The sequence below is a fragment of the Anser brachyrhynchus genome (assembly GCF_964034855.1).
Source record: "Anser brachyrhynchus genome assembly, chromosome: 2".
NCBI lineage: Eukaryota > Metazoa > Chordata > Aves > Anseriformes > Anatidae > Anser > Anser brachyrhynchus.
This window is the reverse complement of record NC_137695.1, coordinates 138,175,594-138,189,688: the sequence shown is the minus strand read 5'-3', so window position 1 is coordinate 138,189,688 and position 14,095 is coordinate 138,175,594. Positions and strand designations below refer to the sequence as shown.

General features: G+C 40.8%; 2 protein-coding genes across 4 annotated transcripts in view; both read right to left on the bottom strand.

The window, feature by feature from the left end:
- Positions 1-14,095, bottom strand: part of LAPTM4B (lysosomal protein transmembrane 4 beta) — a 61,499-nt gene that overhangs the window by 42,219 nt on the left and 5,185 nt on the right. For all 3 annotated transcript variants that reach the window (XM_080583140.1, XM_080583139.1, XM_080583141.1), the window contains exon 2: positions 2,228-2,339. In XM_080583140.1, coding sequence (XP_080439266.1) covers positions 2,228-2,339 — 112 coding nt within the window. The remainder of the gene's footprint in view (positions 1-2,227; positions 2,340-14,095) is intronic.
- Positions 66-14,095, bottom strand: part of CPQ (carboxypeptidase Q) — a 358,649-nt gene continuing 344,619 nt past the window's right edge. The window contains exon 9 of the transcript XR_013947697.1: positions 66-196. The gene's annotated coding sequence lies outside the window, so the exon portion shown is untranslated. The remainder of the gene's footprint in view (positions 197-14,095) is intronic.

Genomic DNA, 14,095 nt, shown 5'->3' with positions numbered 1-14,095 from the left:
AAGCCATTCCCCCTTCCCCTATCACTACACCCCCAGACAAAGAGTCCCTCCCCAGCTTTCCTGTAGCCTCCTTTAGGCACTGGGAGGCCGCTGTAAGGTCTGCCTGGGGCCTTCTCTTCTCCAGGCTGAAAAACCCCAGCTCCCTCAGCCTGTCTGCATAGGAGAGGTGCTCCAGCCCCTTGGTCATCTTCATGGCCTTCCTCTGGACCCACTCTAACAGGCCCATGTCCTTGTGCTGGGGGTCCCAGAGCTGAACGCAGGCTCCAGGTGGGGTCTCACAAGGGCAGAGCAGAGGGGGACAATCACCTCCCTCGCCCTGCTGGCCACTCCTCTGTTGGTGCAGCCCAGGATAAGGTTGGCTTTCTGGGCTACAAGTACAGGTAACAACTTTGGGACCTTCATTAGTGTGAAAGTCAATGTATCTTACTGTATTTTGTACTCATGGTTTCACATCTAAGAATTTCAGCACACATATCTAACCTAGGAAATATATACTCAAAAACAGGCAAACAAAACTGGGACAAGGGAAGAACATGTGAAAGTTTGTTTGATGTTTTACTTCACAAGAAAGTGTTTCCTCTGATTTGAACAGATATAGTTATATTAAAAAAAAAAAAAAGAAAAAAGAAACAAATTTTCTCTCATGCTGGCTATTTCCAGTGACTATAAAAGCCAGCAGCCTGATTCAGCTGCCTTACTTGGTAAGGCATTAAGCTAGAGGGAGTCAAAGAATAAAAGGAGACCTTAATTCACATGTTCGTTCATAATTTAACTGCCTGAGAAACGTTCCCTCTACCAAATGGAAATGAGGTTGCCTGGCCCACAAGCCATCCTTTTACAGCCTTTCAGGGCTCACTTCAGAAACCTGAATAAAAAATACAGAAAATACAATTTTCAAGTGTAGATGGAAATCCCCAATGTACTTGATCTGACAGCTATTGCATTACAAAACAGAATTACTATTTTAAAGCCTTGGGCACTGGCAGGCCTCTGATGTCGGCTATATAAAACCACACTGACAGACAGTCATTACCAAGGTTAATCTCTGAGAATTAGGACACGGCAGTCAGTTTTAATATGTCAGAATCAGCAAGGAGCCCATCTGTATGTATGACGGTCCCTACTTCCTTAAATCCAGTTATATAAAAAGATTTTTAGTCCAAAGGTGTTGGTGCTTTGTCAGTGAAGACACAATAAAGTAGCAATTGCCCCCTGTTATTAAATGTAAGCCTTCGAGGCATATCTGCACTAAAGAACTTGTGGAAATAAGCATCCCTTAAAAAATAACCCAGCAGCTCTGACACACCATGGTCATAATTATTTTTCTCATGTGTGGAGCTATTCCTTTTCCTGCTGATATTTTTATTGGCTTCAGCGGGAATGAGTTGGAACCTTTTGCTGTAGATGTGTGGCTCTGAGCAGCAAGGCACCAGTGGGACTGATGGGAGCCCTTATTTCAGATTGCAGTGGGAAATGTTGAACATAGCAATCTTGTGAGCAGAAAAACAAATACGTAGACATTTTTTTATCAAAAACACATACAAGGGAAAATCTTCTAGGTACTGCTTAAACAGTTAAAACAAACAAGAGACCAAACACCACCAAATCATTGCCCTGAAAATAAAACTGCCATGGAAGAAAAAAGCATTTGCAAAGGGCAGGAGGTTTTTGCAGGAGAAATAAATGGCATTGAAGATTACTATGGCCTTCCGTGAGAAATAACAGCCCTGTGTTATCTCTATACATCTATGACTGTACAGTTAATGCTTACTTTTGCATCTGTCACTACAGGTTGGGGCAAGTCATGCCATGTGCACGTAGGGGTGTAAATGAATGACCATATTCAGATGGTTATTCAGATGGTTATAGAAATAGCAGCACATGGTCTTACGTGTGTGCAGCCACCGCAGGGCATGGTGCTCAGAGGCCCAGCGTTCCCTGAATTTTCCAACCCCCCTGGGGCTCTCAGCATTGTGCTGGGGAATAATATCTGCACGTCTGGGGGCTGGCTGTGCTCTGTCAAGCCAGGAAACAGCACAGGGAACAGGTAAGGCTAGTAGTGGGCAGCCAGATTGAACTGTGCCACAAATACATCTTTCACAATAAAAATGCATCTGTAAGGTACCAAGAGGAAGAAATAATTAACGGTCAATAATTACTGAAACAATAGGACAGCTACTTAAATGCTGGAGCAATAGATGTTAGTGCTTAGACAGCCTGTACTTACTGGCATCATCCATAAATTCAAATTCACCCCCTAATTCGGCACTGGTGAGGTGGTACTGGTCAGGGTCGGTCAGGGCGCTCAGCAGAATCAGCAGTACCACCGAGTTGATGATCTATGGAGAAGAAAGGAGAAGGGTCAGGCTGTGAAAGCAATCCATAATGAAACTCTGGGCAGGACGTCCCACCACAGGCTCTGCTGCCGACTGAGGCACTGGCTGTTTTCCAGCTGCAAAACTGTAGCATTTCACTAACACCAGAATTAGTTCCTCTAGGTTTGTGTGGGCAGGATATATTTCTTTCCCAAGTGGCAGGAAAATTAAACAAAATGTGCGTCACTCCTTTTCCTTCAGACTCTCTCCCACAACATCAGACAAGTTATCTCTGTTCTTTCAGATTACAGAACATGTTAACACAGCCATTTTTTTTTTCTGTCAAAAAACTCCAAATCAATTAAAAACAGTAACTTTGTGATTACTACAAATGAGCGCTGCAGTGAAGGTTTACTAGCAGGGCAGAGCTGGAATTGGTGATGTGCCCCATTAAAGTGCTAGATGATCAAAGAAGGGCTTATTTGCTGGAAGAGGCTGCATTTGAGAAGAGGCTGTGAATAATGAGCAGGTTCACATGAGCTGCTAAATCAGGAGGCTTTGGGGGGACAGGAGTAGGTGGCACCATGAGCCCAATGCCTGTCGAACACATTTTGTGGCACGTGGCATGGGGAGAAGTTCACACCCAATAAGACTTGCTCTATGAAGCTCAATAAGTGAATTAAACGCAAGAACATAAGATTGACTGAGAAATTCTGTAGAAACAGATTGTCAGGTATGAGTGGAATGCAAAGGTAGGGAAGAGCTGTACTTTGAAACAAATCCGAACAAAATACTTATAGCTCTTTGAAGTGATGAGGAGACTAATTGCAGGGAAGAAGATTGCTCAGCATGAAATAACACTGTCTGGCTAAAAGATTATTATACAGAAGTAAGAAGATAACTGATCAACAGGAAAAAATGAAGAAAAGAATGCTGATTATAGAATATGCTGGGAAAGATGGATTTGTATTGCTCTGGTTCGCACTTTGAAGTCATCTCAATTTGATCACAGGTTAGTAACAGCAATAAAAAGGTGTAGAACGAGCTATAATAAGATATGAACAGGCTAGAGAATTTCTTGGGTAAGCTACATGCTTTTTGATGGGCAAATTCTGCTGTGTTTAGCTGACATCAGATTTGTTAACAATGTTCTTTGAAAAATTGTTAAGAATAGATTGAGTTCACAAGACAGGGAAAGAACACATCCAGTTTATACCTTCACAAAGCAGAAAGGCCATAAAAAGAATTTCTGACTAGACTGTACAATTTGAGAATAAAATAAACCCAGGAACAGACAATCAAGTGGTCTCCTTGTTGGCACTTAAAATTTGTACGGTCATAAGCAACAACCTCCATGGGTTTCTCAAGGACAAGCCACATTATCTCATCCTATTCACCTTCTCTGACAGGTAAAATAAGCTTTGTGAGCAGGGGAAAAGGAGTAGATAACTTTTTGCATCTTAGCAGGCCTCTTGACATAATGAGAGTCTTGGTAGTGAGCAAGAAAAACCTGGTCTGGTTGAAGGTGCAGGAAGGTGAGCGCACATCCAGCTGCATGGCTGGAATGAAAAATAGCTCTCAAGGATTCACAGAAGATATATTGGTTAGGGGTTCTCCAGTATTGTTCAAATGGTATTTCAAGTAACTTGTGAATTCTGTCTTTCTTCCATTTCAGCCAATGCCAAGATGTGAGGACACTGACCAACTATGGCAGAAGTCAGACAAATAGAGAGTAGCGCACCTCATTTGTGACAAACACCTACAGAAGATCAAGAGTAGAGATAACTGAGCAGGCAACAGTTCCTCAGAAAGGAGTCCTGGGAGTTACAGTGAATAAACTGAACGTGATTCAGCACTGTCCCATACCTGCTGCAGGATCCTGGGTATTAGATGCAAATTGACCTCCCACATGCCCTCCACAGGGGCTCTGCAGGAAGGGTGCAGTTCAAAGCCCTTCAAAAAGGTACCAAGAAAAACCCTGTGGAGGATCCTACAGCAGAACAGAGGGTGATCAGACATCCAGAATGTGTGACTGACAGTGGAAAAACTGGGATTGCTTAGTCTAGTGAAGAGAAGGTGGAGGGAGATACTCTCAGCCTTTCATATGCAGAATATGAAAGGCAAGGAAAAGGAGGCAATAAAATCCTTCAGATCCACTGGGAGATGAGTAAAGTAACAAATTTAAATTACAGGAAAAGGGAATTTAGGTTATGCAACTTGCTAAACAATAGAGGAGATTGTCTAGAAGGGTTTAGGAATCTTCATTACTGCATTTTTTTCGCAGAGCAGTTAGGTAGTTTTGTGTTGGGAATGCTGTTGCCATAGTTTTGGCTTGTCTTTCAAGTCTCGGCTTGGCTTCCAAGGCAGATCACATGACCATCAGGATTCAAAGTAATATTCTATAAATCCTCTCAGTTTTTAACATTATATATAACTTTATGTTTCAATCCAGTTATTGCTTTAAACTCTTCTGTGGAAAGCTTGAGGACAGCTATCAGCAATAAATAAATAAGTGTTACTTACGGAGAGTACTCAAAATAATCAAGCAATCGGAAACTATAAATGCATACTGTTGCTATTTTAAAGGCATGCCAGTTTAATCTTTTGTACAGATATAGATAGGAAGATTCATAAAATACTGACCTAGGCACTCTACTTTCTCCATATGGGTATGTTCAGATTCATATTACATGTTGGTCAGCATAGTCTCTAAGTCTGTGTATAAAGACACAGGATGTGTTTGTCTGATCTAAAGCCTAGTGCAGTCAGTGGGCATCTCTCCAAGGCTCTTTAGTACATCACTTTCCTGACCTACCAGGTTTTTGTCTTGAGATCCTCATAACGATCTCCGAGCCCCTTCCAAATGTGCTGTTAGCAATGAAAAGTAAAAAAAAAAAAAAAAAATACACCGACTGTTTATTTGCTCAACCTTTCTCTCAAGAGAAGATATGTATGCACAGTTGGGTGCCTTGTTAGGGTTTTTCTTTTGTTTCAGCTGTGAAGCAACCATTGAATTTTGAATAATGCTTTAATGCATAAATTTAATGTGCCTAAAAACTTACTGATGTAGCATCTTCTAAGGACACATCATCAAGGAAAAGAGCATAAAGTGAATCCCTGTTGACATATGCAGTTTTTATAAGAGTTGAAATATCTGTTTGAGGAAAAGCAAAGGTTGTTTTACTGCTCTCTCAATAGAGCCAAGATTTCTTTGAAATTTTTTTACATTCCTTCAACAACAAATGATGTAACAACAAATTAACAATGCTTAGAAAACATTTTAATTATGCAATGTTTCAGTCAGCAACTAAACGCTGTGCCTCCTTGATGAAACATCATCCTCCTTTTGTGGATTGAGAAACAGAAACATGTTCATGATCATGCAGCAGGGTGGTTGGTGTTAGGTGGTGAGCATAAAATTCAAGAGTTCCCACTATCAAGTCAGAGCTATGACCACGAGGTCCTGCTGCTGGTTATGGCCATAGTTCTACACAGAGTTATAAGAGAGGAACCCCTGAGGCATCAACAGGCCCCAGCTGGGACCTGCCCCCATGCCTGCCCGTGACCCAGGACCCCATTTCAGCTCAGCCCAGGACTGTCAGTCCCTGCCTAAGAAACACCACAGGAGAGCTGTTTTCTAGCCTTGCTGCCGTAGTGAACCCCTTCCAAAGTATGTGGGAGCTTGTCTCCAGCTGTGTTCCTGGTTTCATCCTCTTTTGCTCCTGGTTGGGCTCCCTGGATGGCCACTAGCCCTGGTTCATCACTGGCTGCTGTGGGGGCTGTTGATGGACCCTGTTACCAGCCTCCAGCTCTGTCCCAGGCTCAGCCCCTGCAGGATGGCACCTGGGGCGTTCTAACAAGAGACTCGATAAAGTTCTCACAGAAAGTCCTAGAAATGTCCAACTGTCCTCCTATCCTGTAATAGAAATAAAATAATAATTAATAAATCCCCAAATCTTGCTGCTCTGGCAAACAGGTGAAATACACCCCCCTTCTCCTCAATGTAGGGAAATAAAAATACTCTGCTTTGTAGAGACCCCAGCATACGTAACGAAAGCAGGACATGTTCTAGAGGAGATATGGAGTCCAAATATTGGAGCATTGCTTGGATTTTTCTAACTAAACATGATTTCAAATACGAGTGGAAGATTTTAAATAGCAACAACTGTGTGAGAGAACATGTACACATGGAGCAGGGAGCAAGGCAACAGGTGCTGAGAGCAGGACCGGCACCAACAGCCACGGTTACTGCTCCCATCTGTACAGGGATAAGGAACCAGCCACTTGTGTACGGTGTGAGGCAGCTCTGCTAGAAGGAACATGCAATGTTTTAGGAAGAAAGGAAGCAACTTCATGTTTACCACAGACAGCATTCAGAGTTTAGAAACTATATAATGTGCTACACTTTGAGACCCCTGCCATCAGTGAGTTAGTTGTCTTCTCTTCCACACCATTTGCTCCAGAGATGAGCAGTGACCCACAGAGATAAAATGCAGAGGAGAGAGAGCAGGTATATCACTGAGCATCAGCACTGTATCAACAGGTGATAAGAAAATGAATACTGCTTTAATTTCAGACCCTTCACAGAGCTGCAGGGTGCATGGTATCTATCCCAGCTTACCTAAAATTAAAATAGCTCCAGTAGCTCCAAAGAGCATGCCATTAATACAGATCTTTTGCTGATACTTAACTGAAGCAAAGGGAACAATATTCAAGCTAGTGACTTACACAGATGCCTGTAAATATTAAAAGAATTGTCAGGAGTGACAATAATGAAATTTCTCCACGCCGTCCTCCAGCTTACAGTCAGGAGTTGAAATAAAATTGCTCTGATAAAAGAGTTTAGAAGAGGAGATATAAAGTTTACTTTAAATTGGCACATTGCATTAAAAATACACTGATTTTTATTGAACCCCACAGGGTCAGCTCTACAAATATTCTCGACTTCTCCCAAGACTTCCTGATGCAGTGAAGAGAGTTCCTTATGTTTACGGGAAAAAGTAAGAAGAAAGCTTGCTTTATTTATATTGAGAATTCAATTTAACTGAATCCACGCGCATAAAGTTCTTCACACTGTGCTGTGAAAGATACCCATAGGCTGTTAATTTTGAGTTTTTTCGCAGCCTCACTGAGCTCCAGAGGAGCCAGGGCAGCACATTCCCTGCACCTCTGCCATGGTGGAGCACCATCACCCTGTCTGGGGGCCCTACAGCTCCAGAGAGGCTGTAACGGCAGTGAACACCACTCTAATACATAGGGACAAGAACATATGTTTAGATAAGGGAATAAAAACACAAGTCTGCAAAGCTAACCTTTGTTTTTATGATGTAGAAAATAACAAAAAGTTGGATGGACTAAAGGACTATGACCAGTGGGCCATCTGAAGGGCATTGCTAACCAAGACTTCAAAATACAGTTCTAGTGTACTTTTAAAAACACATGAAACTGGTAGATTTAGTTAGTTGCTCTCTACAGAAGTATTATTGAAGCAAGTCACTGATTACATTGATTTCACTAGTAAGAAATTATAAATGTTTTTAATAAAACTGAAGGTAGTCTCAAGCAAAACTCATTATCTATGAGTTTTTAGTTTTATTTTAGTTTTTATTTTTTAATGAGTTTTTTTTACCTATTATTAGTGCTCATTATCTAGAGAAAAACAAAAACAAAACAGAAACAGAAACAAAAACAGAACCAGAAGCAACATTTTTGCTCCTTCAAACTAAACTAACAACAGGTCTGTAAATATTTTATAATACTTGGATACTTGAAGTCGGTATTACCATCAGAGAAAGTTAGAATGTATGGAAAATGTCTAGGTAAGGTAACTCAAATAGCCGTAATTCTCTTTATCTACCTTTACCATCCCATTGGGCATATTCTTTGCATTTTTGTTGCATTTTTCTTTTAGCATAAAAGACATTGCCAAGGAAAAGTTTTGTTTATCAAGAGAACACAAGAATTCTACAAAAGAAAAAAAATTAAAGTTAATGATATAACTTAACAGTTCAGGGTAGATTCGTGCCATCTGGGGCTCCTTTCACAAATTTCTTTTTTAGCACTGATAATGAGTTAAGAAGGTTTATGATCTATAGTGCCTTACAGGCAGAATTTTCTGTCTGTTTATATCCTCTCCCTGCTAGGCAAAGTTTATGTTTTTCTTTTCTGAATTCTGATTAAAGAGGAAAAAAGGAGGCAATTTTAGAAATTAGGTTTTTACAGCTGTTTGACTGTGGAAAGCAGGCAAATGACGTGAGAAGACAAGAAGTGTGTTGGTATGTGCCCAAGTTTCATTACAGATCTCATGGCAGCAATTCAATCGTCTTCCCCCTCAGGGCACAGAGAAGCCAGGAGCTACGTCTGAGCACACGTCATACGGTGGCCTGAACTCCTAGGAGAGGAAGGAGCAGGACAGTTCTGGCTGTCTGAGCAGATACTTCTTGCTCTTTTTTCCACTCTGTAAGCCTTCTGCTTCATGCTATTTAAAATGTATGTACTCTCCAGTGATGTGGCTAGGGACAAGCTGCAAGTGATGCATGAAATAATGAATGGTTCAAGGAAGGAAACCCAGTCACACTTGGCTAGCTTTTCGCCCCACAAAAGAGTAACAGCCTGAAGGGAAACAGAAAGATGGCCAAGTGAAGTTGGGTTAAAGGGAAATTCTTCATCCTTTTCACAAGTGATATCCATTCATAGACATTATTACTGAAGGTGTAACGAGGAATACAGAAAGGTTGAGATGTTTATTCAGGAAATGCATGTGCTCAGTCCTATTTCCAGGCATCTTAAAAAACAAAATATAAGCCCTCATGCTTCAGGTTATTGCCCTAACTTAAAACAGTAGGAGAATAAATGAAAATGTCTTCCCTGCACAAGACATTCTTTCTAACTTCCCTGTGTGGTTTCTTAAAGCACATGTTTCTGGCTGCTACCTGAAACACTGCACTGGAATAGGGAGAACATTAGTCAAACCAGAAGTATCAATTAAGTTGTTCTTCAATATGGAAAAGACAGCATAGAGTCTGCAATTCTTTTTGCTTGTTTTTTCTTATTACTCACGAGAATTCAAAGAAGGATCCAGGAAGGCTCAGACTAGCATAATACAGATTGCCCATTATAGACAGCATATAATAGAAAGCTGCATAAAATATTTTATTCAGACTTTATATGCAATCTCAACTTTGATTATTATAATGACACTAAGCATTGAACTTTAAAGGCTATGCTGATTAAATTGATATAGGAAGTCCAGCATAATTTATCAGCACCCTTCTATACAAATGACTCAACTACTGCTGGCTGCCAGCCTTTAAACAGTCCTAAAACCCAAACCACCAGAGGCCTGTCACTAATGAAATATGGTAATGACTAAATGTGCAAAAGAAAAATTAGATGGACAGGCAGTGCAGGATGCACACTAGAGATTTCTGCCTCCCTAGAGATAGAGTTTAATTTGTTATATACTTAATCTTAGTCCTATTGTGGTTTAGAGGAATGGGATATTTGTATTCAAATTTATTGGCGGATTCTTTTTTACTTTTGCATTGCATTTAAAGAAAGTTGAAGCTATATCTGATCAAGGTCCTGAAAATGATTGCTGTAGTCTTCTGCCCAGCCTGGGGGAAATTTAATCATATAGCAATGTTCTAGTTACAACAGTGCCTGAACAACTCACAATTCCTACTAAAGCACACCTTGGTTCAGGATGCTGTGGAGAGCTAGAAATGAGTTGGCATGCATTAAAACCTTGTTAGAAAAAGAGTTTCAAATAGTCAGTTGGGATTTGTTTGGTTTCTGTAGGCATCCCTGACTTCCAAATACAGATTTGGAAATACAACTGTGAAAGGTTGAGGGTGGCCCTGCTCAAGTGTCACAGTTGGGGTGATTTAGGGAACCTCCCATGAGTCTAAACCTTAATTTGCACTCGTGACAGAGGATGGCCCAGTCACCGCAGCTGGAAATGAGCAGGCTGGGTTGCCAGAGGCAGCTGGCCCTGGCTAGCAGCTGGAGTGCCTTACCCATGCCAGCTCATGGTGCTGTCTGTGCCCAGACCAACCTCCAGCCTCTCTGAGCATGAGCTATTGCAACGGTGAGAGGAGTGTGCTCCAGCAAGCCACACACACCTGCTTATTTAACAACCAAACCAACCAAACAAAAAAAAATCACCAAAGCTTTGATCAATTATTCTTACGTAGTCACCACAGGCAATTTCCACAGAAACCAAGCAATGGAAAAGGGCTGTCAAGTAGTACACTGCATCCTCACGTCATTCTGCAAGCCGGGCAGCAATTTAGCTATATAAAAAAGAAGCAGGCACACCACAAAGGATGGTACACTACAGATAATTACCGAAGTAGTAAACAACTTGATCACATTTATCTAATCTGCCTGGGCCCAGCTGTTTCACAGCTGGAAAATGCACCTCTGCAAGGTGAAAATTTCCTGCAAACCCATGTTTCTGCCGAAAGCATTTGTCCTGTCTGAATTAAGTAGCTTAAAGTATCTCCTGACAGAACAAGACCATGCTCAGCACAAGCCAGAAGTGAAGTGAAAAGCAGCCACAGCACTTTAAAAAGCTCTCTAAGCCAGAGGACTAAGATCACAGGAGTCGGAACTGACTGCAGACACACGAATGAGAGCAGATCCACAGGAGGTCCAGAACATTGCACTAGGCTCAAGTCCAAATTATTTCTTCAGTGATGCCTTGCTGGCAGAGACAATGCCTCAGATGGATGAGGAATACTCTTGCACCTTCAGTAATGAGCATTGCTCTTCCCTTCCTGTTCTGCTGTCCAGAGATATGGGCCTTTAAGCCCCAAGCTCAGCTGCCGAACACCAGAGAAACTTGCATGCATTTTCAGGTTTTGGCCACTTTGAATATCCATAGCTTTATAGTCAAGTCATGAGCCTCACAATAAAATGAGAGAGGAAGTAGGCAATAGAGGAGATTAATTCCTGCCTATTTTGCAACATCCGTTCCATATGTCCAGGAATATATAAGACTAATTGCATTTTCACTGACGTCACTCTTAATCAATGATCAGTTTACAAAGCTTAATGTCTGGCTCAACAGGAAATATATATTAACCTTCAATGGAACTGCTAAACACCTTTTACTTGATTAATGTAATACCTTCTCTCCTTTCTGTAAATATGTTCATGATTTTTGAATGACATCTTTAAAAAAAAAAAAGATAAATATAGTGTACTGTACTTTTAATGTGTTTCTTTCCTGTAACAAGCATTTATCTAATCTTTGCTCCTCTTTCAACTGTCCGTTTTCTCAAAGGAAGGAGAAAACTGTTCCTTGTAATCTCCGAAAATTTATCACCCAATTGAAAGCCTTACTAAAAAAAAAAAAAATAAAGCACATTTTACAAAAGTTTGTATTTTCTGAATTGATAACTATGTTAATTGGAAAAGACAACTCTGTCACTATCCTGAACAGCTAATGCAGATTATCATCTCTAGTTGCAATAATTCATACTGTGAAAAATCCCAGTGTGGTATCTGGGGATACAAGAAAACCTGCATACACAAGATGATTAGAGCTTAAAAAATTGTTTAGAAATCCTTGCGTTTAGTAAATGCATGGGCTGTCCAAAAGATACTTACAAGAAATTTTAGCCTTCCAATGCCTTAAAAAGTTTTTAAAACAGAAACATTAATCAACATGCTGATATGTAACAAAGTCTGGGGAGGACTGAAAAAATGCTATTTCTGCTTCTCTGTGCATTATAGCAAACAAGCAAACCTGGAGATTTTCACTCAAAACAGAAAACACAGGTAGTGTTAGATACCAGGTACCTACGAGTCCACTCTTTTTTTGTTGTTGTTGTTTCAGATAAACTTTCTGTCCTCTTCATGCATTAATTCTGTCACCCACAGTTGAGTGATTAGGGTCTTTTCAAGTTGTCTTGTTGATTGTACATTTAAATTTCTCCCACATGGGACTTTATTCAGTATTTTAATTGAAGAAGTCCTGAGGAATGAATTGGACTGAGAAAGAAAGGAAGTGGGATAAAGTCCTGCACAGTAGAAACCTGCCTAGGTTTGTGCGTGGTGGGAAGAATTTATTAAAGAACTTCACCAGAAGCCTTTCATGAAGCAGCCAAGTAGCCATTACATAATTCTAAACTGTCCCTCTATACAAGTTACAATCAGAATATAGGTATTTAGAAGGTCCTCCAGAGCAGATGCATCTTGTTCATGCGAATGATCAGTGCTGGTCTTTACTCTTTGCTTTATCATGTCTAAAATGCAGACATATATTTTCAGTTTCTTACGAAAGTACCATACAGGTCCTGAGCAGACATTTATGTGTAGGATCATTAATGTATCCCCTGCTCACCTTCAGTAAGATAATGAAATGGATGTGATTCACTCTAAAAGTAAATACCCTGATCCCCCCTGATTCCAGTGCCAGTTGGGTATTCAACATATACATCAATGATATGTAGAAATCATTGAAAGTAGCACTCATGTTTCTTTTTTCAAAGCAGGAAGGCTCCAAGAGTTACTTGGGAATATTTTTTCCCCCCTCCAAGATCTCAGTATTAATTTTATGAAAGAAAGCACAGACAATAAAAAAGATAACAATAATTTTGTAGGCAAGGAACTTGGAACATAAATATTCAGTCATTGTAGCTATTTCCACTACAAGAATCAGGCAGCTCGAGTCATTTCAGATTACGTGCTGACCCCTTCACCTGCCAGTGGAGAACACTCGTCTGCTGCTGACACTGCATCTCCTGCTAAGGGATGGAAATTAGCCGTGTCACTGGCACCACCCAGGTCTTCCCTGTGAATGTACTGCCCAAGCCTGAGCCACGGAGGTGTAATCACCTGGTGAACCCACAGCGAGCCCCATTCTGCAAGATAGTGCCACCAGTACTGGATTGTTAGAGGAGGCAGAAGAGGGACCAGCAGTGCCTGCAGGATAACCCGACCCAACAGCCCAGCTACATCACACTGCCACAACATGGAAAGTGACATCCCTGGCTGGTATGAAGGAACAGAGACTTCAGTATGACCATTTGTGTGCACATAAAATTGGAGAAACTGTGTTCTTAGCCAATTTCATTCCAAATAAAAACAAAGAAATCTAAATTCAGGTTGGAAATTACAAGAAATTTCTTCTCAGAAAGAGTAGTTAGGAGTTGGAACAGGTTGCCCAGGGAGTTGGTGGAGTCACCATCCCTGGGGGTGTTGAAGGAAAGGTTGGACTTGGTGCTTAGGGACATGGTTTAGTGGGTGACATTGGTGGTAGGGTGATGGTTGGACCAGGAGATCTTGGAGGTCTTTTCCAACCATAATAATTTTTATGAATCTATGAAATTTCTAAGTAAAGCACAAGACCTCAAACTTGCATTCATGCGAATTCCCACAACCTGGCCCCAAGATAACAAAGTTCCCAGTTTCCTTGAACCTCAGTTTCTAATGGTGCGAATTCCCCCTTTTCACAATTTTCACAATTCAATTGTGTTTGTTTTTTGTTTTTATTTTTTAGTTTTTCAAAGTCTCCCAATTCTCACAGGTTTGAAAATGATAACTTCACTTTTTTTTTTTTTAAATTTCTTCTGCCTTCCCTGAAAAGACTTTTTCACACCATTCAAGTGACCGACACTTACAACTCCTTGCTGATGTGAGCAGTCCTAGACAGTCTAAGGGTTGCAGGAGTGAGAACAGAGCAGGTTAGAAGGACCTCAGTGTGGGTATATTTTGTTTACATGAACAGTCAGTGCTGATCTCTGATCCCTGCCAAGTAAGCCAAGATTTCA